The sequence below is a fragment of the Hirundo rustica genome, chromosome 14 (assembly GCF_015227805.2).
Source record: "Hirundo rustica isolate bHirRus1 chromosome 14, bHirRus1.pri.v3, whole genome shotgun sequence".
NCBI lineage: Eukaryota > Metazoa > Chordata > Aves > Passeriformes > Hirundinidae > Hirundo > Hirundo rustica.
The window spans coordinates 17,104,420-17,124,647 of record NC_053463.1 but is presented as its reverse complement, the minus strand read 5'-3'; the positions used below and the strand labels follow the sequence as shown (position 1 = coordinate 17,124,647).

General features: G+C 47.5%; 1 protein-coding gene across 2 annotated transcripts in view; it reads left to right on the top strand.

The window, feature by feature from the left end:
* CTNNA1 (catenin alpha 1) overlaps positions 1-20,228 on the top strand; it is a 117,916-nt gene that overhangs the window by 62,248 nt on the left and 35,440 nt on the right. For both annotated transcript variants that reach the window (XM_040078590.2, XM_058422514.1), the window contains exons 8-9: positions 6,877-6,957; positions 7,732-7,884. In XM_040078590.2, the coding sequence (XP_039934524.1) occupies positions 6,877-6,957; positions 7,732-7,884 (234 nt within the window). The remainder of the gene's footprint in view (positions 1-6,876; positions 6,958-7,731; positions 7,885-20,228) is intronic.

The following is a 20,228-nucleotide window of genomic DNA, read 5'->3' as shown; positions in this document are numbered from 1 at the left end:
ACTGTGCTCCCTGCAGAAGTGCAGAGAGCAGACTTGGAGCTGGAGTGTCAGGAAGTACAGCCCAGGAGCAGGGCACAGAAGTGAGTGCTTCAAGCCAGGAGAGATTTCTGGAAAAAGCAAAGCTTGCATTAGGGCACAGGAAAAATCTAATTGGAATCCAGCTTGACAGTGTGCGGTTATGAAACTAGAAAATCTATTTTCTCCTCCCAGACGGTGGCTTTTGTACTTGCCTTTTTCTGGGCACTGGAGTGCAGGGAGGAAATGGTAAGATTGGCATTTCCAGCCGGGGCTCGGAGCGGTGCGAGGGCTCCCGTGTGGTTACCCACAATGTCCTGCTGCTGTGTGTCCCCTCAGAGAGGGGAGGACACCACCACCAGGAGCCCCTGGCTGCAGGGCAGCTGTGTAACAGTTATCCTGTGGGTTTAGGGCTGCAGAGCTGTGTCCCTGCAGAGCTGTACGTGCTCTCCAGCCCCACCAGGCTCTGGCCGGAGCGTGCACACGCAGCCAGGAGGAGGACAGTGGGCTCTTGGGGCTGTTTGCTTGCTTTAAAGGTTCACTGCCCCATTATTCAGAGCAGCCTCTCATCTGGGACAGCTGGTGCTGAAAGGTAAATGACCAGGTTTGATTGACATTTTTATATGTTTTTAGGATGCGTGTGCAGGTAAAGCCTTTGGAGCCATTGCTCTGGTTGTAGCTCAATGTGAGTGCAGCAGGGGGATGCTGATTCCCTGTTCCAGATGACTTGGATAAGCTCTTTTTTTTTTTTTCCATCTTGAGATACAAAGCAATAATGTAGAGAAGGCGCTTGAAAATGTTTGCTGTGTAGCAGCAAGGTATCACCTCCGACCTCCCAAAATCTGGAATGAGCAGAGAATGACAAATTTCCCATGATGACAGAGCAAGATGAATTGTGTCAAAAGAAGGGTTTAAAATAAAATGGCTGTTTAGCTTTGTTATTAAGTGTTGGTTCCTTGCTTAAACCAAGCCCTGCTGTTCTCTGTCCTGTCCTATGGTGGAATGGTGACACTGCCTCTGGTGTTTCCTTTCTGGGATAGGCAGACTCAAGGGGAGCACTGAGTGGAAAGTGAAGGAGTGGAGGTGAACACACAAGAATAAGATCTCAAAAACCTTTGAAGAGCTAAAGCAAAATAAACCCTACCCTGAACCCATCAGGAGAATAACCGTCATTAATGATTAAGCAAATTAGAAAATGTTAGATAAATTTCTTAAATTGCTCTGCCATAGTAAATGTTTTCACATTTGCTCCAGTGTGAAAGAAACACATGCAAAGAAATGACATAAACCTATTTAAAATGATTCTTCTTGTTTAATGTTCGGTGTATGAAGAGCTCAGGCTCAGCTCCAGCTGTCCGATGGAACCGTGGCCCTGCAGCACCTGCGGAGGGTTCTTGGAGCAGCTCTGTGCAACACCCTGATCCAAGGTGTTGCTTTGAGTTCTAATAACATTTCAATATGTTACCATAACATTTAACAACAGCATTCCAAAGGGTATAATTTGAGGTCAACTCTTAGCCCTCCCCAGTGCTGCCTCTTTCCCTCTCACCAGGAGACTGAAATTAGGTATCATTGGAAATGTTTTGCTTTTTTGCATCGATATCTGCTGGTAGGTTCCTCCCACGTTAAGATTGTGTAATTTGGCACAGAGTTAAGAGTTAACATTCAAACATGGTGAGTTGCTCCTTTTCTGAAGCTCTCCATTCTTTGGCCCTTAACCAAACAAGGGCTATTTAGCACTTTGCCAGCGAGTTTCCTGTTTAGGAAACTGTTAACGCGAACTTTATGAGCGCTTTTCTTAGCAAAACATGTTTTTATGTGCACTTGCTGTGAAATAACAATTATTACCACAAGTGTGCATCTCAGTCTCCAAAGTCTGGAACGCTGCAGTAAAATTCACATTGTTCCTTGGGAGCTGCCTGGGGTGTCAAGGTGCAGCAGGCTGGGAATAAACACCCTGAAAACTCATGTAAACACATTTCTTCTGAGCCTGAAAACTCATTGCCCAGCATGAAAAGCCATGTCTGATGCTACATGGGCACTTCTGCATCAGACATAAAGCGGGAGCTTTATGGCAGCCTGAACCCTCACATGCAGCGTGGACAGGCAAATTGGTAGGAATAAGCTTGCCAGGACCAGATAACCCTTTTGGGGGCTTCTCACCTACCCCACTCCTGGAGCAGCACCACAGCTGGTTTTCCTGCTAAACCCATGTGCTGGGAAAGTAGAATTGCACCCTGAGGCAAGCGTTGTCATTTAGTTAGGCTGACATCTTGTGGAAGCCTTCCTAGTGTATTAAGAACAACATACAAGCTAATTTTACTGGATGGAGATGTGGGGGCTGCGTGACTTTGCTTGGCTGGGGGCTTGGAGGCTGCAAGCCCTGGAGCTGCAGGTGAGGCTGCAGCAGCCGGGACGTGCAGCCACGTGTGTGGCACTGCACAGCAGCCAGCTCACCCCTCTGCCTGCAGGAAAGGCGGTGGGAGTTGTTGCACCTTGGGGACTGCGGGAGGATCTGCTGCCTTTTGGCCCAGAAGGTTGTGTTTGTGCTGTGTCACAGGACTGTGAGGCAGGAGTCGAGCAGGGACGTGTGGCTGGAGCGTCACCGTGCGCGCTCTGTCACTCGGATTCGCTCCTGTGGAAGCACTGAGCCCTAGGAGAGTGCACGTGGGACAGAGACATGTCAGAGGTGACCCAGCAGCAGAAATGTGCCCAGGGGGTCAGGCCAGCTGCAGGGTCCTTTGGGGGAGGGCAGTGGGAGGGATAGGCACTGAGGGCTGGGTGTCCTTGTGGGAGCAAAGGGCACATGTGGTGGCATAGCGTGGTGGCTGTCACCTCCCTGTCCAGCAGCCTGGCACTGGCTGCACGTTGTAATTTGTGCTTGTACCAGGTGAGTGCGGGAGCCACCCATCCTCTCTCCATGGTGCAGCCCGGACGTGGGGAAAGATGTCAGGGTGGCACTGCTGTGGCATGGCCAGCTGTGCAGGGGGACAGTGCAGGCAGCTTTGTTGTCACTCAGGTTCTTGCTGAACCCTGGACAATGCCATGCAGCCCATTTGCTCTGCTGAGCTGTAGGCTGGCTGTGGGAGACTCCTTCCTACAGCAAACCAGGGCACAGTCCTGCTTCCTCCTCTGGCAGACTTGGATGTGAAAACACTGCTGGAATTCGTGTGGGTCACACGTCAGCGCTCACACTCCCTGGCCTTGAATCAGCCCTTCTCTATCTGGAATTTGTTGGCAGCCCTGCTGTCACAGTGATGGAGGGCTGTGCATGGTTATCCTTTGCAGACACGGAATTAGGCTAGGTGGCAAGGCAAAACCAAGCGTGGGACAAAATGCACCTGAGCACTGGTGTCCTGTGTCCCCTGGAAGCAGAGCTCAGAGGTGGCACAGGGACACAGCACTGCCTGCCCCACAGGAAGCTGTGCCAAGCATCAGTAACCAGCATGCTGCCTGTTGTACTGGCAGCCCAGAAGTTAGTTCACAGATAGCTGAAGCTGGAACCTCTCTGCCAGCCATCCTTTTTGGTCATTGTGTGGTGGGTGGCAGGTGGGACGGTGGTGGCTCTTAGCAGTGGCACATCTGGCTCACGTCTGGGTGCTGATTTGGGGAGGGGGCCTGCTGGGCTCTGCAGGGTTGGTGTGAGGTGGTGCTGAGCAGGAGGCACTGTCTCCCTCGATACCACTGTGGGCTCATCTTAACCCAAATTGATGATGAACCTTTAAGATTACCAGCAGATGTTTGTGGTATTCAGCTACAAAAACATATCTTTGAGTAGCTGGTTGCAGCACATGCTCTAGTGATGCTGGTGGAATGCACCACCATCACCATGCTCCTGTACCCCTGTAAATCAGTTGGGATTAGATTTTAACCTCCACAGCTGTAGGAAAAGCTTGGGTCTGTCTTTTGCTGTTTGAATTCAGATGGCACACCTACAGCAGGAAGGCTTTGTGACAGAAATGGTGATTCTGCTCCCCTCCCTGCGTACAAATCCCCTTTCTTTGCTTTGAGCATTAAAACAAGCCCTGCTGGGGATGGTGGTGTGAGCTGGGACTGCAGGGTTGTGCCAGGCAATGTTTGTGGTGCTCTGCAAGTGGTGCAGCAATGGTGGGGGAAGAGCAGAGATGAAGAGGGTGGGAGACACAAGCAATTTTTAACATTAATTCTATCCTCTTTGATAAGGATCTGATTTAATTTAAAGTAAATTTGCACCGTGGCTAAATTTATTATCCATGATACTGGTCAGAGTTGGGATATCATACTGCAGAATGATTGACATGGTCATCATGACGCTGTTAAATCTACTGAATCTATTAGCTGCTCGCTGGCTGCGGAGTTTGTGATTCCCTCAGCAGAGTTTTGTGCTGAATATCTAAAAATCCTATTAGAAATCTGAATATCTGGGCTTCACTCTTGTGAGTCCTCCTAATCCCGTGGATAGCAGGAGCTGCTGGCTGGGCTGTCCTGTGCTGCCGGGTCATTAGCTGGCTCCTCAGTGAAGGTTCACACCAGGCATGAGGACCAGTTCTTAATGGTCAGGCTAATTGGTTAGTGGAACAAATTACCCAGAAGAGCTAAACTGGCACTTGGAGCCTTTAAAACATGATTTATTACTTGAGAGAGGGAGCCCAGCTGAAACAGGACTTTTGAACTGTAGGGTGGAACCAATGGGTAAAATTCCTGAAGTGTGCAGGAGCCTGGACAAAGCGACAGTGCTGTGGTCAGGAGTGATCCTCAGCGTGTTTCTGTGCCCAGGAGGGTTTGTGCTGCCACGGGCTGTGCAGGTCTTCATGTGTTCCACCAGGTCCTAATGGGGCTTGGTTGGGCCCACTGTGTTTATGGGGCAGGGAAATACGGTGTTTATTGTGCAGGGAATAAAAAGGTCGGGAAACTTCAGCTGGGAAAAACCCAACTTTGTTGTCTCCAGGACCTTGTTTGGAATTGGCTGTGATGGCTTAAGATGTCGTTGGCAGCAGAGTGTCTGTAACCACTGAGTTGTCCTGGGTCTGTTCTACTCTGCCCCCGCTCAGCCCTAACGAAGGATCCCAGTTAGTGACTCCCATGTGCTAAATCACCACAGCTAAATTAGCCGGGTGCTTTATCCTTCAGCCTTCTGAAGTAAATTCTGGTCATGCTTCTGACAAGCTTCTGTACTAAAACTTCTGCATGTCAACAAAGTGGAAATAAAGTGGAGCTGCCTTCCTAAAATCTAGTGGGGCTGGATTCTACAGCTCTTTCTGTGCTAGGATGTGGTGTAGTGTCATAGGAGCAGGTCAGCAGTGAGAAATCAGTGCTGCTCAGGCTTTAATGTGCTTTTTGGGGTGTTTTGCATAGTGGTCCATTAGTGGAAGCCATCTCTTGGTTTTCCTCTCATCCAAAAGGCATCTGGTGCTGTGCACCAAGACTGTTGTGGGCTGTGAAGCCAGGGACAGCAAAGTGGAACTGATGGGTGGCCTCGCCTCAAATCCCTGCTCCTGCTTCTTGTTAAAGTGGTAATGTGGGAGCACCCGGGGAGAAGTAAAATGGCACTTCTTGGAACAGCTGAATGTTTGGCTTCCTGCATAATAGATGAGTATATGTCTTAGATCCAAACGTATTCCTGGGAAAAACCCCAGTGTGTGGGGAGGCTGCTGTGGGTTCAGTAAAATGGTCACGTTGTCATGGGTAAACAGGGGTGCAACCTCAGCAGGAGAAGCAGCTGCCACTGCAGGTTGGTGACTGGGGCAGCGCCTGGTGGCAGCTCCTGGGGCCACAGTCCCCCTGCCCCCACAGGTGCCAGCCCTGCCCACTGCCACCAGCATGCCAGGGACAGAGCCATTGCTCAGGGAGTCTTGTCTGACATATCCCATGAGCAGGGCAACAGCAAAGTGTTGGGTAAATCAGGGCATTAATCTTCACTTTATTTAGAGCCTTCAGCTTTGATTTTTGAATGTAGAGCAAAGAAGGGGCTGGTGCTGGGGCCGCTGGAGGCTTGGCAGCGTTACAACGAGCTCCTGGGTTTAACTTCAGTCACTTTTCAGTTACCTTTTGTGATGAGAATCAAATAACTTCATCATGGCCATGACAAATCTTCAATAATTCATTACACTATAATGACGTTACAACATCCTAACTCCCTCCCCCCCATTTTTTATTTCTGCTGTAGAGTGGACTTGATGTTTTAGATTCAGGGCTGTTCATCCAGATATTTCACACCAGCCTGTCACCTGGAGAATTGATACCTGGCATACCCTCACTGCAGCACTGCTAAATGGTTTATCTTCTCAACTGGATAATTATATTGATTGTGGCTTAGGACTTTAGAAATAGGATTGTGGTTGAATAAAGTGTGTTTTGAAACCCTAATAAAAGCTATGTTAAAGAGGAAAAAACTCCCAGCAAAACCAGATCACCACCACTGTCTTATCTGACTCTTATTTTAGTATAAATGAGGATATCTGTGACCCAGTGTCTGATGGAAAAGGGAAGCTGCCTCTGCTGCCTGGCCCTTTGGCCTCTCTAACAACGGGGCTCAGGCAAAACGTGCTGGATCAAACCTTGGCAGCTCCCCATGGATGGGCCTGGAGACTCACTTGAAATGTAGAATTTCTTACCCGACAAATGGTTTATCAGGATTTGACTTTTGATTCTGGGCTTTGGACTGCCTGCTGCAGAGCAGTGCTGTGTGATCCCTGGGGCTGGGTGTGGAGGGAGCAGTGACTGCCTCAACGGGGAGGTGGAGACTCTACTGCCAGTGTGCAGAGTCACTTCACAAACCACAAAAATAGAAAAAGAGGCTTACCATGTACTTGAAATGAATAACTGCTGGTTTAACTTGGAGAGCCTGAATACCTGTTTACCTCTTTGTCTGCTGTTTTTCAGGCTGGCCGCAAGGAGAGAAGTGATGCTCTGAACTCTGCCATTGATAAAATGACCAAGAAGACCAGAGACCTGCGCAGACAGGTCAGGAATGGTCCGAGGTGCTGCTGGCTGAGACAAACGAGTGCAGTGCTGCATGCTGGGGATTTGTTTCCAGTGGGCAGTGGGTTTCCTAGCCTGTCTTCAGTGAATTAAAAGCCAGAAGCTTCCAGTGGGGAGCATGGGGTGGGAATGTAATTCCCTGTTAATTCCCTGGTAACTGTGTGATACAGATGTTGGAGTCTCATGGCAAGAGAGATTAAAAAACCCAACCAAACCCCCCCCAAAAACAACTTTTGCTTGATGGATTTTGAAGATAATCAGTGATATTTTATAATTCTGGTGGTGTTCATCTCAACCTGTTTTATTAGAGAACTATATTTATGTAGCATCGGCATTTTGTCTATTTGGTTTTAAAGCAACATATTCCCATTTTCAAGTACGTGAGAATATGGATCAGGTTTGTTGAAAAATGTTTTTATTCTAGCAGAAAAACAAAAAGTTAAATCAGTGTGTTGTTTAATCAGCTGAGAGAAAGCAGCAAATTTACTCAGACAAAACCAATATGAGCTGCTAAATCAATATTTGTGGCCAAACTGGTGACTTGCACTTCTATAACTAATCCATTTTTTAAGGAGATTTAATTTAAATTGAAGCAAAAAATGCGTAGACAAGACTTAGTGCAGGGAAAGCCTTGGTCACACAAAGGAAAAAGGATCAATGACAAAAGTAGTTTAAGCTTTACATATTAATACAGTAAGAGGGAAACGGCAGTGGAACACTACTGAAGAATAACTCATTCTTTTATTTTTATTTTAGCTCCGCAAAGCTGTTATGGACCATGTTTCAGACTCTTTTCTGGAAACAAATGTTCCTCTTTTAGTATTGATTGAAGCTGCCAAGAATGGGAATGAAAAAGAAGTTAAAGAATATGCCCAGGTTTTCCGTGAACATGCCAACAAATTGATTGAGGTAAGATGGTACAAATTAAAATTTAATTGTTGCTAGTTAAATTAAGGCAAGACTAGGAAAAACAGGTTTTTCAATTCTGTTGAAGCACAAAGCAAATTCCATAACAAATTTCCTTTTAAAATTTGATTTGAATGAATTTAAACATGATTTAATATTTAAATAATTGAAAATGTTAGCTTATCAGAAGGAGTTGTTAAATAACCCGCATAGTTGTGGCTATTATAATGTGAGTATATGATAAAGGTTTTGTTATTTGGAGGTGGTCATTTGGAGTGAGGGAGACCGGGGCACGATTGTCCTTCTGGATGGTTTGGCCCATTGCTTTGAAGCCTGGAGGGTTTTTCTTTCCAGTAAAATCCCACTGAATATAAACAGGCCTTTTGTGTGAAGGCTTTCAGAATGAAGAGCTGCTCGTGTGTGTGTGTGTGTGTACAGAACACCTGCAGTGACAACACAGCTGATCCCTGCCACCCCTCTGGGAGGAAACCCCAAATAGCTGGTGGAACTGCCGAGCAGAGCTCTGGCTGGAGGAAAACCCGGTTAACTGGGACCAACCTGTTTTAACTGGAATCCCAGGATCACTGAGGTTGGAAAATCCCTCCCAGCACACTGAGTCCCAGCTGTGCTCCATCCCCACCTTGTCCGCAGCCCAGAGCACTGAGTGCCACCTCCAGGGATGGGCACTGCAAACCTCCCTGGGCAGTTCCAATCCCTGAGCTCCCTTTCCATGGGGAAATTCCTGCTGTTTTCCACCCTGAGCCTCCCCTGGCCCAGCCTGAGGCCGCTCCCTCTTGTCCTCTTGCTCATTACCTGGGAGCAGAGACTGACCCTCACCTGGCTGTCCCTCCTGCCAGGGAGTTGTGCCCTGCTGAGGGAAGCAGATTTCCAAGGGTGATGTGTCTGCAGAGAGCAGCAGCAGAGCCTGCCTCTGTCCATGGATCCACCTCGGGATTCTTGGCCCCTTGCCCACCGCCTTTGCGTGAGAGTTCTGTGCCAGCTGACGCTGAATGGCAAGGAACAAACAGCTATAGGTACTGTTGAGGAAACATGCCACTAGGAATAAGCTTCAAAAATTCCTCCTGCGCTCTTCCATGCTTTGAGGCTCTGGCTGGTTGTGCTTAACCTCAGCAGCTGCCTGGGAACAGTCCCAGGCCACTTGGTGTGGTTCTGCTGTCTCGGTGTCTCTGTTTGACAATGGAGTCCACATGTCTCCAAGGCTTGTGGGGAATACTCACACAGCTGGGCAGATCTAAATTGCTCAAGAATAAGACTGACCAAAGATCAGTAAAAGTAACTTCTGACTTGCACAATGTATTTTTCGTAGGGTTCTGAGTGCACTTTGCGACTGCCCTATAGTGCAGGGTGCATGAAGTTTGTCCAGCTCTTCAGAGCTGCTGTCTGAGTAATGAAAAGTTTTAATTCCTTGAAGGCATCCATTTTTCTCTTTTGGTTTGTCATGTTTCAGCATCAATGCTGTCCTCCTAGAGCTGCAAAGTTATTCTAATCTAAATTTTAAGTAACTGACGTTGTTCTGCAAAGCAGCATGTGGAAGGAACGCAGGGCTGCTGTGCCCTGCCTTGGCAGCAGGATACAGCCTTGGGAACACTTTGAAGTGGGTTTGGTCTAAAGCCTTCCTTCTTCATATTGCAAGCCTGATTTATCTAGAAAATTATTTTTAGGGCTTGTTTACAGGAGAAGTTGAATCGTGTAACAATAGCAGTGCCTGTTCTGCCAGAGTTCTGCTACCTCCTCAGTGGATGTGTGGAATTCATTGGCATAATTAGAAAGGAATAATTGTGCTGCTCTGTCCCTGAACGTCTGCCCAGCCCTTGCCAGGTGAGCCCTTTTCCCCTGTCCTCTCAGGAGCCGTGTCCTGCTGAAGCAGGCACAGTTCCATCCTCACTGGCCCTGGCCCTACCTGGTGTGCAGATGCCAGGCTGCAGAGGCGTTGTCCAGAGCCTCTGTACAGCCAGACTCTCTTGCCTTCCAAGGACTATTCCCCTGAAAGCAGACATTCAGCAATTTTCTTGACTGACATCAAAAGGTTCTGCTAAAATGATATGCTGCTGCAACAGCTTTTTGAAGGCTTGGTTATTGCTTTTGCTGTCTGAAATGTAACTGTAGTTGTAGAGTAGCATGATGTAGATGGTTTGTAAACCTCTTCCCTGAATGGAGATGGATTAATATATACATTTAGCTTGGACAGAAGGGAATAGTGCTCCTGCAGAGCTCTTGTCCCAAGGGGCAGGAGAGCCACCGGAATCGTATGAGATCTCAGATTCACTGTGCAGCAAGATGGGTCGGGGTGGGTTGCACTTGAAATGTCTTGTGCCTCTGCCAGAATGGAGAAGGATGTTTGCCAGTTCTCTCATCATTCTGCTCTTTGCCAGGAAACTCAGGAGAAACAACAAAAGGTTGTGTAAGAGCAGGGCTGAAGATGTTTTACCCAGTGAGATGGGCAGTGATTGCTTCCACCTGCTTTCAGGGGAGATCACTGTGCAGGGAGTTTATCAGAACTGCCCTCACAAGCGTTGCTGGGTGACTCAGGATATCAGCCCAAACAGCTGCAGCACCAAGTGGAGCTGAGCTGTATCAGCCTGGCTGACAGGCTGCTGTGGTTTGGATGTAGAGGGGAGCACGTCCTTCCTTCCCTTCCTTCCCTTTGGTGCTGAGTGAGGGCAGGAAATGCGCAGGAGATCCTGCCCTGCCCTGCCCTGGGGAGCTCAGCACATCCCCACGGGATTGCTGGGAGGGTTTGCACCTTGGGTTAATGCCCCTGGTCTGTGAGCTGGAGGAGTCAGTGAACCAGCCCCTGAGAGATATGTATAATGAGATAAATTTACTTTATTTCATTTTTCATACTAAACTGTCGCAGGTGTTGGCCAGACAGGAATGGCTGGTTCTGCCCTGGCCTAGCACAGGGAGTTCTTGCTCCTGCAGTGCAGAGCTGTTTATGGGCCCTCCAAGTACCCATAAAGAGATGCAAGCACATGATTTGGGTAATTTCCTTTTGAAATGTTCCCTTCTTGGCAGCACAAACCACTGCTTTTGTGGTTCCTGACATCCAGGCAGCCAAATTTGACCAAAAGGTGCAATAACCACAAAAAGCTGATTTGTCTGCTGTGTCTGTGTCTTCTAGAGAACCCATACCACGAGCATCCCAAAGGGCTCCCATCTAATTTCTTTCCCACGTAGTAAAATCCTGACCCTTTTATCCTGCCTTTTGAAAACTGAGTAACAGTAAAAGAGTAGAATGAGCCTTGTCTCAGTTGAATAATACGTTTCAAAGATAGCTTTCAAAATTGCCCTGTGCTAACAGACCATTAACTCTGGCTGGATTTGGTAAAAGGAGTTTAACTCAGGATTTGAGAAGCCAATTTCAACGTAACACACAAGAATAACAGAAAGGACAGCATTTGGGGAACCAGCCTAACAAAAAGTTAAATCCACTTGTAAGCTGTGGAAGTCTTCCCAATTTGCAGACTGTGAACTGCTAACTCCATTCCAATGTTTTTTTTCCCGCTGGGTGAGGTAGCCTTGGCTCTCCAACCTGCCTTTGCTCTGGAGGAAGGAGAGCTTGGCGCTGGCATCCTTGGAGTGACTGTTCCTCCCCAGGAGGGATGGGGCTGTCCTGCGGCGTGGTGCCCGTCCCCAGTGATGTCACTGAGCACCACGCTGGCTCTTTGTCCCTCCCAGGCTTTGAGGAAATGTTTGTGCTGAGCTGCCTTTGTGCCGCTCCCCGGGGATGCTTGGGCTGCTCCTGCAGAGGGAAAGAGCCAGACGTGTGAAGCAGAAACCTTTGCTATGCTGTTGAATGCTTTAGAAAAGGAAAAATTAGCTTGTCAATTTGTCACTGGTTACACTGTGACACAGTGTAACTCTGTAGTTTTAATGGAAAAGTTTTTCAGCTGTTAAGAAATTACGAAGTAAAAGGTAAATGAGGACAGAGTCCAGGTTAAAATCCTCCAGTTTGCTTGCTGAAGAATATTTTGGAGAATATATTTGGAGTTTGTAATTCCTTAAAAAGAACAAACGATCTCTTTTTCCTCTGGAACCCGCTACCCATGTGTCGAATGTTTTTCTCAACTTAAGTTTCGTTTATATGTCTTCTTACCAAGAGAAATATTGATAAGACCAAGGAAAAGCTCTCAATGGTGTTTCATAAGCATTGATTTTTTTTTTTTCTAATTGCTTTCATTTATCTGAAAAGACTGCTCTGTGCCTTTTTTTAATGCACTGGGTTGCATCTTGCATATGGAGTGATGATTTTCTCATTTTCAGTGAAACCCATGAACAGATGCAGACAGAAAATTTATTTGCTTGGAAAGAATCACATTTGGGCACTTGCAGCTCCATAAGCTTTCTGTAGCCTCTTGCTCTGACATTTCCCCCTTCTGTGGCCCTCCCTGTCTAGCCTGATATCCTGGAGTCATTCTTCAATCTAAAATCTAAAAATACCCCTCTCCCAAAGCCTTGCACGCTTGCTACATTTTTCTTGCAGTTATCCTGATTTGCTCAGACTTGCAGCCTGTATGTTCTTTGGAGAGTCTTAACAGCTGCAGGTTTTTTACATGTGAAAGGCTTTTTGAAAATGTGAAGTGGATAAAACAGCTTGGATTTCAAATAAAAACTAGTTTTTGGACTGGGGGCACAGTGAAGGTCTTGAAAAGCTGAGGTTTGGCTGTTCCCTGTTTATTGTCACTTACCTGGGCATGGTCAGGTACCATTTATTGCAAACAAAGCATGGAATGGAAGAATCCAGCAGCTCCAGAAGTTAATCTGCTCTGATAAGATTATCCTTTGTGTCACTCAGCCACTTGATTTCCAGAGTTTACACAGTTTTCCAAACCTCTTTGGAGGTGGCTTTGCTCATTCTTGCGATGCTCTCCCCTCCTGCCTGCCAGCGCAGGGGTGCTGGGGATCCCTCAGTGCTGTCAGGCAGGGATGAGGTTCCTGGGGAACAAGGCAAGCACCTGGCACTCAACTCAGATACTGACTTGGAGTGTTTTTCTGAATTTTATTAAATCTCAAAACCCAGCAGTTTCCAGATTAGGGTCATTACCAGGGTACCTCAGCACCTATTTTTCCAGTACTCTCATTTACAGAGAGAAAAATATCTGCCAACTCAGGTTTGTCTTCTATTGCTTTTATTTTTAAGATAATTTTGTATTACTAGGGAAATGTCCTTGCACTGTGGTCTGGAGAAGAGAGACAAAGTTATTTCCCATTTAAAGCGGAGACCAGAATGAGCAAAATATCTCTTCCAAAGCACAAGCACGTTTTCTGTAATTTGTCTATAGATAGCCTTGGCAGCAATTTCAAACTAATGTCTCCAATAAATGACCAGTGTAACTCTAATGTGCCCTCTAAAGTCTGACGCTCTTCAACGGCCGATGCACTTTCCTTGTAAGTTCATTTTATTAGTCAACTAATTCATAAATAAATTAAATTCTTCTCGTAGGACACGCTTTCCTTACATTCATAATCAGGAAAGCAGGAAAGCCTCGGCAGAAAAATGTTCCTACATTTTTCAACAAAACTGGATATACAAATTTAATACATCATACATAAGTAAAGGCAAGTGACCTTTTAATAGGATAACATCTGTTCTTGTAAGGTTATTTTTTGAGGCCAATCTTCTAATGGTACACCGAATAATGTATGAAAGGGTCTGTAGGATGCTGGTAGAGTTTAAAAATGATGTTGGAAGAGGAATAAGCAACTTGAGGATAATCTTTCTGTCCAGATTTCATTGTAAGTGCACATGAGTGAGCAGGACCATGACATGAAACCGATGGGAGGGATGAAGGGATTGAATCCTCACAAATCTGGGCAGTGATTGGGCTGTCCAGAGATAATTTTTCTCTTTGGAAATCCTCGTGGTTTGCTGCTACTTGTGGGGGGGAGACATTTCTGCCACACCTCAGCCACAGGGACAGTCACCTTGCTGTGTGACTGGGAAGGGTCTCTGTGCACACCTGGGCCAAGGCACATGTGGAGGGGGTGGAATTTAGAGGTGAATGAGTTTGGGGTTTGGAAAATATTAATGTACTTTTTATTCCACTAGAAACTGTCCCGTGTTTACTCTGTTCCTTTTTCCTTTAGAAACAGAAGCTTTTGTGGAAAGGGAAATGTGTAAAAGAGGTCGGGAAGTGTGAGAACAGTTGGGTTAGGTGGTGTTGACATGTCTTCAGAGTAGCTGAAAAGCAATAGAGTCCTTTTATTTTCCAGATATTTAAGTCTTAATTCCAACAGCATTTTTAAGTGGCTTTTTGCGTGAAGTTTTTAAATAGATGTGGCATAAACGTTTTAATTCTTGATATTTAACTAAAAGCCTTGATGCATGTCTGGATTTTCATCATCTTAGTCATTAGGAATATTGGATTATTAGTCATGTCATGTCATCAAGGAGGTGCCTGAAATCTGTGTGGAGCTCATTACTGACACTGTTTTGTCGTATTTGTGAAGAGCACAGTGTACTGACAATTACAGTTACACTGCCATAAACAGTTGTCTGAATCACCAAAAACTGGTTTAAGCAGCTAATAATAGGCACCAAGTTGGAAGCCTTTAGTCAGATCAGAAGGCAGCATGTTCTGAGTGATGAGCAAACTGAGATGGGAGAGAAGAACAATTTCACAGAACTGCAGAATGGTCTGGGCTGGGAGGGACCTTAAAGCTCATCCAATTCCAACCCCTTGCCATGGCAGGGACACCTCCCACCGTCCCAGGCTGCTCCCTGCCCCAATGTCCAGCCTGGCCTTGAGCACTGCCAGGGATCCAGGGGCAGCCACAGCTGCTCTGGGCACCCTGTGCCAGGCCCTGCCCACCCTGCCAGGGAACAATTCCTGCCCAATCTCCCATCCAGCCCTGCCCTCTGGCAGTGGGAGCCATTCCCTGTGTCCTGTCCCCCTATCCCTTGTCCCAAATCTCTCTCCAGCTCTCCTGGAGCCCCTTTAGGCACTGGGAGGGGCTCAGAGAAGGCTCTCTGGGGCCTTCTCCTCTTGAGGCTGAACAAACCCAGCTCTCCCAGCCTATCTTCCTTTCCACTTTGATAAACGCAGAGACATTTTTGGATAAGGATAATTATTCGGGTCCTGTCCAAATATCACTACTAGAAACACTCATTTTAAGGAAAGGTATTTGCGTTGCTAAGGAGCATCTCAGCTGAGGGTTTGCTCTGAATGTTTCAGCTGAAGCTGAGCTCTCCATCACACACCAGTGGTGGCATTGCTGTCGTGGTGGCTCAGATAGACTTGTGTAACTAATGTGGTTTGTGATGATAACAACATTCTAACACTTTAGCTTGTTTGTCTGAGGGAGGAATAGTTCCTGTGCCAGCAGTTACATCTGCTGCCACAGCTGCATCGCGAGGGGCATGGTGCCCACGTCGCACACTGGTGTTCCTGTAGCAGCCCTGCTTTCCCTCAGGTCTGTAGAGAGCATAATCCACCAGGCTGGAACTAAAGATATTGCTGCACTTTCCTGCTGTGGGTATGGTTTATGCTATATATGTATTGATTGCCTTCAAACACCTCTTCTTTCTGCCTAATTGAAAACCTTCCCCACAGGCAAGAGAGAAGTTGTCTCCGTGCTGCCCTTGTGGCGCAGTAAATGATGCCTGCTCTGCTTTGTCCTGATGCACAAACTCTGGGATTGCCCAGCTGTGTGAAAAATTTCCCTTCTCTATGAAACTTTGGCAACACATGGGTGGCTCTGTTGGGGAAGAACGTTTCCTCAGGGCATGGAAGGAGCTCGCCAGTGTGCAGCAGAGCTTTTGCAGGTTGGCTGTACCTGGAATGCCACCAGAGAGCTGGAGAAGTATTTGGAGGCAGCTCTGGACAGGGTGAGAGGCAAGTGCAAAGCTGTATTCCTTAATTAGAATTTTAAACACACAGATAGAGCTAGAAGTGTGGAAGTATTAAGCTGTAATCCCAAGCAAAAGGTGGTTACCCATGGAAATACTGATTGCCTCAATATAACAGGGAGCAGAAGATGCACAATATTTCTTTTTTATACTATTATATTACTTACAAGAGCATGGAGAGACAGAGCAAGGGGGAATGGATTCCCGTTGCCAGAGGGCAGGGCTAGATGGGATATGGGGCAGGAATTGTTCCCTGTGAGGGTGGGCAGGCCCTGGCACAGGGTGCCCAGAGAAGCTGTGGCTGCCCCTGGATCCCTGGAAATGTTCAAGGCTGGACAGGGCTGGAGCAGCCTGGGACAGTGGAAGGTGTGCCTGCCCATGGCAGGGCTGGGACTGAATGTGCTTTAAGGATCCCTCCCAGCCCAGAGAAGTCCAGGATTCTGTGATACTGTCTCTGATCCCTTTCTCTTGCCATCACTTGCCAGCCTGTTGAAATAACAGACACTGGCAACCCTTGGCTTGCCAGTTTTGTTCCAGCCAGCTGAAACTTCACCTCCTTGTGTTTATAACCAGGCTTGGAATGAAAACTGTTCTCACCTTGGTGTGAGGCTGCACAGCTCTGGAAATAGCAGTTCCTTCAGCTTAGTCCATCATTCTCCCCGGTGCTCTACATCTGCAGTTTGTCTGCGTGTGCCTTGTTTTATTTAAAGACTTTTACTATTTTCAGTTAATACACTGGGACTCTGTTGCCCACAACAAGCTCCTTCAGGGTACCTTCTGTGGAGTTGCAGCCACATGCAGCTACACAGGTGATACAAAATCACAAAGCAGTTGACAGCATGACTCTGGTAACTCTGCACAGTCCCAGTGGATTTGGTCCCTAGTCCTGCTGCGTTAAAGAACTGGAGCTGTTTTGTGTAATTCCCAGTTAGCTCTGCCTCTGCAAGATGGAGGAGTTTGTGGGGTTAGAGTTAACGCATCTGTAGCTGTAACACTTCTCCCTCGTGCAGCACTTTTTAGGGCTGGATGTTAAAATGCTCAGATTCATCTTGAATATTGAGTGTAGTGTACAGGTGAATAAATAAATGTATGGACTTAGTCAATAATGAAAGCTTTTCTGGAGAGGGATGGGGATTACATAATCAACACATCTCTTCTGAGAGTCCTCAGTTGCCATTAGTTTTGCCAGAACAGTTGTTTCTGCAGATAAATTAATTTCCTGAGTTTGACCAGCGTGAAGGAAATTGGGGCAGGTTTTTTTAACATGGAGGAGGAAGAAATTAGCTGTGCTCTGTTTGAATTTTGTGAGAATATCAGATACACTTTTCCTTAGCATATCCCTAGGAAGAAAATATTCAATGGCTGCCTGTCCATTCCTTCTTTTTTTGCTTTTAAAATGGGTGTTTTTTTTAAGCTGCTTGAAAGTTGGAATTTGCATTCCCTGAGAAATTGTAGAGTGTAAAGCAAGAAAAATAGAACAAGCAGCTGAAGTTTTGAAATTTAATCAGGAATTGAAATGCCAGGAACACCTTTGAAAAGCTTGGTTTCTGTGGCATTGAAATTCCCAAAGTTTCTGTGTACACATAGATGTGGGTTTGTTGTTTTTGTGTAAGAGGTTTTGGTTACGAGAGGATTCTGCTTAACGTTCAGCTGAAAAGTTTTTCAGTGTAAGACAGTCGGAAAACTTTCTGCAATGCTGTTTTTCCAACTGCAGGTTCAAACGAGAGTGCCCAGACTCTGAGAATTCAATTAGTGAGTGTTTGGCTCCTGCACGAGTGATGTGTAATCCTGGGCTGTAGCAATGCTGGGTGGCAGGGCCAGCTCTGACAGCATTCAGTTGTGCAACAATAAACACCTTGCACAGCCTTGCTGGGCTGCACCAGCTCGGGATGGTTGCAGCAGCACCACTTTGGAGACTTTGCCTTCCTGACCGCTTGAAGAAGCTGTCCTAAAAACTTCGCCTGTAAACAAGGAGAAAAACCTGGGTGGTGTTTCTGTGAAGTCAATCCAGGTGCATAACTTGGAGGCTTTAACACATTTATTGGCAGCCTTCGAAATCCTGGAAAAGGAAGGTTTAAATTGTTAGAGATTATAATTCCTTTTTTTTTTTTTTTTCCTATTGCATCTTTTGTCTCTTCTTGAAAAAGCAATTGGTCAGTCCTTCAATAGAGAGTTCCCTGTCAAGTAACCCCTCTGCCTAAGCCAGGGAGTCTGTGCAAAGAGAAGGTGGAACAAGTACAAAGCTGGAGCATTGTTACACAGAATCACAGAAAATATTCTGAGTTGGAAGGGACCCACAAAGATCATCAAGTCCAGCTTTTACATGACGGGGAGTCAGACCCACAACCTCCGTGCTTTTATTAGTATCGCTGGGTTATGTTCAATAGTGTGGTTTTAGAAGCTTAACACTGACCCCAAACTTGTGTAGTTGAGGCTGCTGCAGTTTTTTAATTGCTGGAAGACTTAACTTCTTAGTCACGATCTGAACAAATTTCAAGTTTAACAAAACCAAACAAACCCAAAAAATGTATTTCATGTGGAAAAGGTACAACCTGTGTCTTGTCAGGGGAGGCGGTTCTCTGCCACAAATTGTTACTAATGGTAGAAAGAACAGCTTTAGAAATTCTGAAGAGTCAAAGTTAACTAGAATTTGAGATGGAATCACTCTGTGACAGATGGTACAATATATTCTTTTTTTTAATACTGGAGTTACACCTTCTTAGTAACAACATATTCCCAGCTGACCCTTTGCCCTGAGATAGCATCTGCCTCTCGAAAGGAACCACTTAAGTTATGCCTCCTCCAAAGGCACAGAACCATGGAATCATTTAAGTTGGAAAAGCCCTCTGAGACCCTCACATCCAGCTGTTTCCCCAGCACTGCCAAGGCCACCACGAAACCCGGTCACCAAGTGCCACATCCATACAGCTTTTAAATTCCTCCAGGAATGGTGACTCCAGCACTGCCCTGGGCAGCTCTGCCAGGGTTTGACAAAGCTTTCAGTGAAGAAACTTTCTCTGATATCCACCCTGAGCCTCCCCTGGCCCAGCCTGAGGCCGTTCCCTCTGCTCCTGTCCCTGTTCCCTGGGAGCAGAGCCCGACCCCCCCGGCTGTCCCCTCCTGTCAGGGACTTGTGCAGAGACACAAGGTTCCCCTGAGCTCCTTTTCTCCAGGCTCAGCCCTTTCCCAGCTCCCTCAGCCTCTCCTGGGGCTCCATTCCCTTTCCCAGCTCCCTCAGCCTCTCCTGGGGCTCCATTCCCTTCCCAGCTCCCTCAGCCTCTCCTGGGGCTCCATTCCCTTTCCCAGCTCCCTCAGCCTCTCCCGGGGCTCCATTCCCTTTCCCAGCTCCCTCAGCCTCTCCTGGGGCTCCATTCCCTTTCCCAGCTCCCTCAGCCTCTCCTGGGGCTCCATTCCCTTTCCCAGCTCCCTCAGCCTCTCCTGGGGCTCCATTCCCTTTCCCAGCTCCCTCAGCCTCTCCTGGGGCTCCATTCCCTTTCCCAGCTCCCTCAGCCTCTCCCGGGGCTCCATTTCCTTTCCCAGCTCCCTCAGCCTCTCCTGGGGCTCCATTCTCTTCCCAGCTCCATTCCCTGCCCTGGACATGCTCCAGCCCCTCCAGGGCTCTCTGGCCAGGAGGCCATGAGAAGCCAGAGCAGGTCACAGCCCTCAGGTCCCTCAGCAGTGCCAGCACAGGGGACCCTGCTCCTGCTGCCACCCCAAGGCTGGCACGGCCCAGGGGCCATTGGCCTCTTGCCCCCCTGGGCACCCCTGGGCTCGTGTCCAGCCACTGTCACCAGCACCCCCAGGCCTTTCCTGCTGGACACTTCCCAGCCACTCCTCTCCAGCCTGGAGCATCCATGGGGTTGTTGTGATCCCAGGGCAGGACCCAGCACCTGGCCTGGTTGAACCCCACACAATTAGTCTCAGCCCATGGATCCAGCCTGTCCAGATCCCTCTGCAGAGCTTCCTGCCCTCCAGCACACCCATCCTCCTGCCCAGCGTGGTGCTGGCAGTGCCTTTGCTGAGGGTGCCCTCGATCCCCTCATTTAGGTCACCAATAGAGACATCAACAGGACTGAGCCCAGGGAACCCCACTGGTGACTGGCCTGGATTTAGGGCCATTCACCTCAAATCATCTTGCAATGTGCTGATGTCATCCTTAAAAACAGCGAGATTTGAGTTTCAGAAACTGATCGGTGCATGAAAGGCCCTTTCCAGATGTGCCTGTCCAGCTGTTCGCTTGGCACCGTTAGCTCCATGCTGGGGATGGCTGGGGTTGTGCACTGCATTTGTCACTGGGGGGAAATTTAAGCTCATTCCTCTAAATACCAGCAGCTGCTTGGGGTCTGCCCTGCCTTTTGGGGTCTGAGAAGCTGTCTCTGGGCCATGGCTATGGAGTCTGAACTGAGAGAGCCTTGAAATCTACTTTAAAATCAGTCTGTCAGCAGCGAGAGGTGTCTGAACCGCGCCGGGCCGCGCT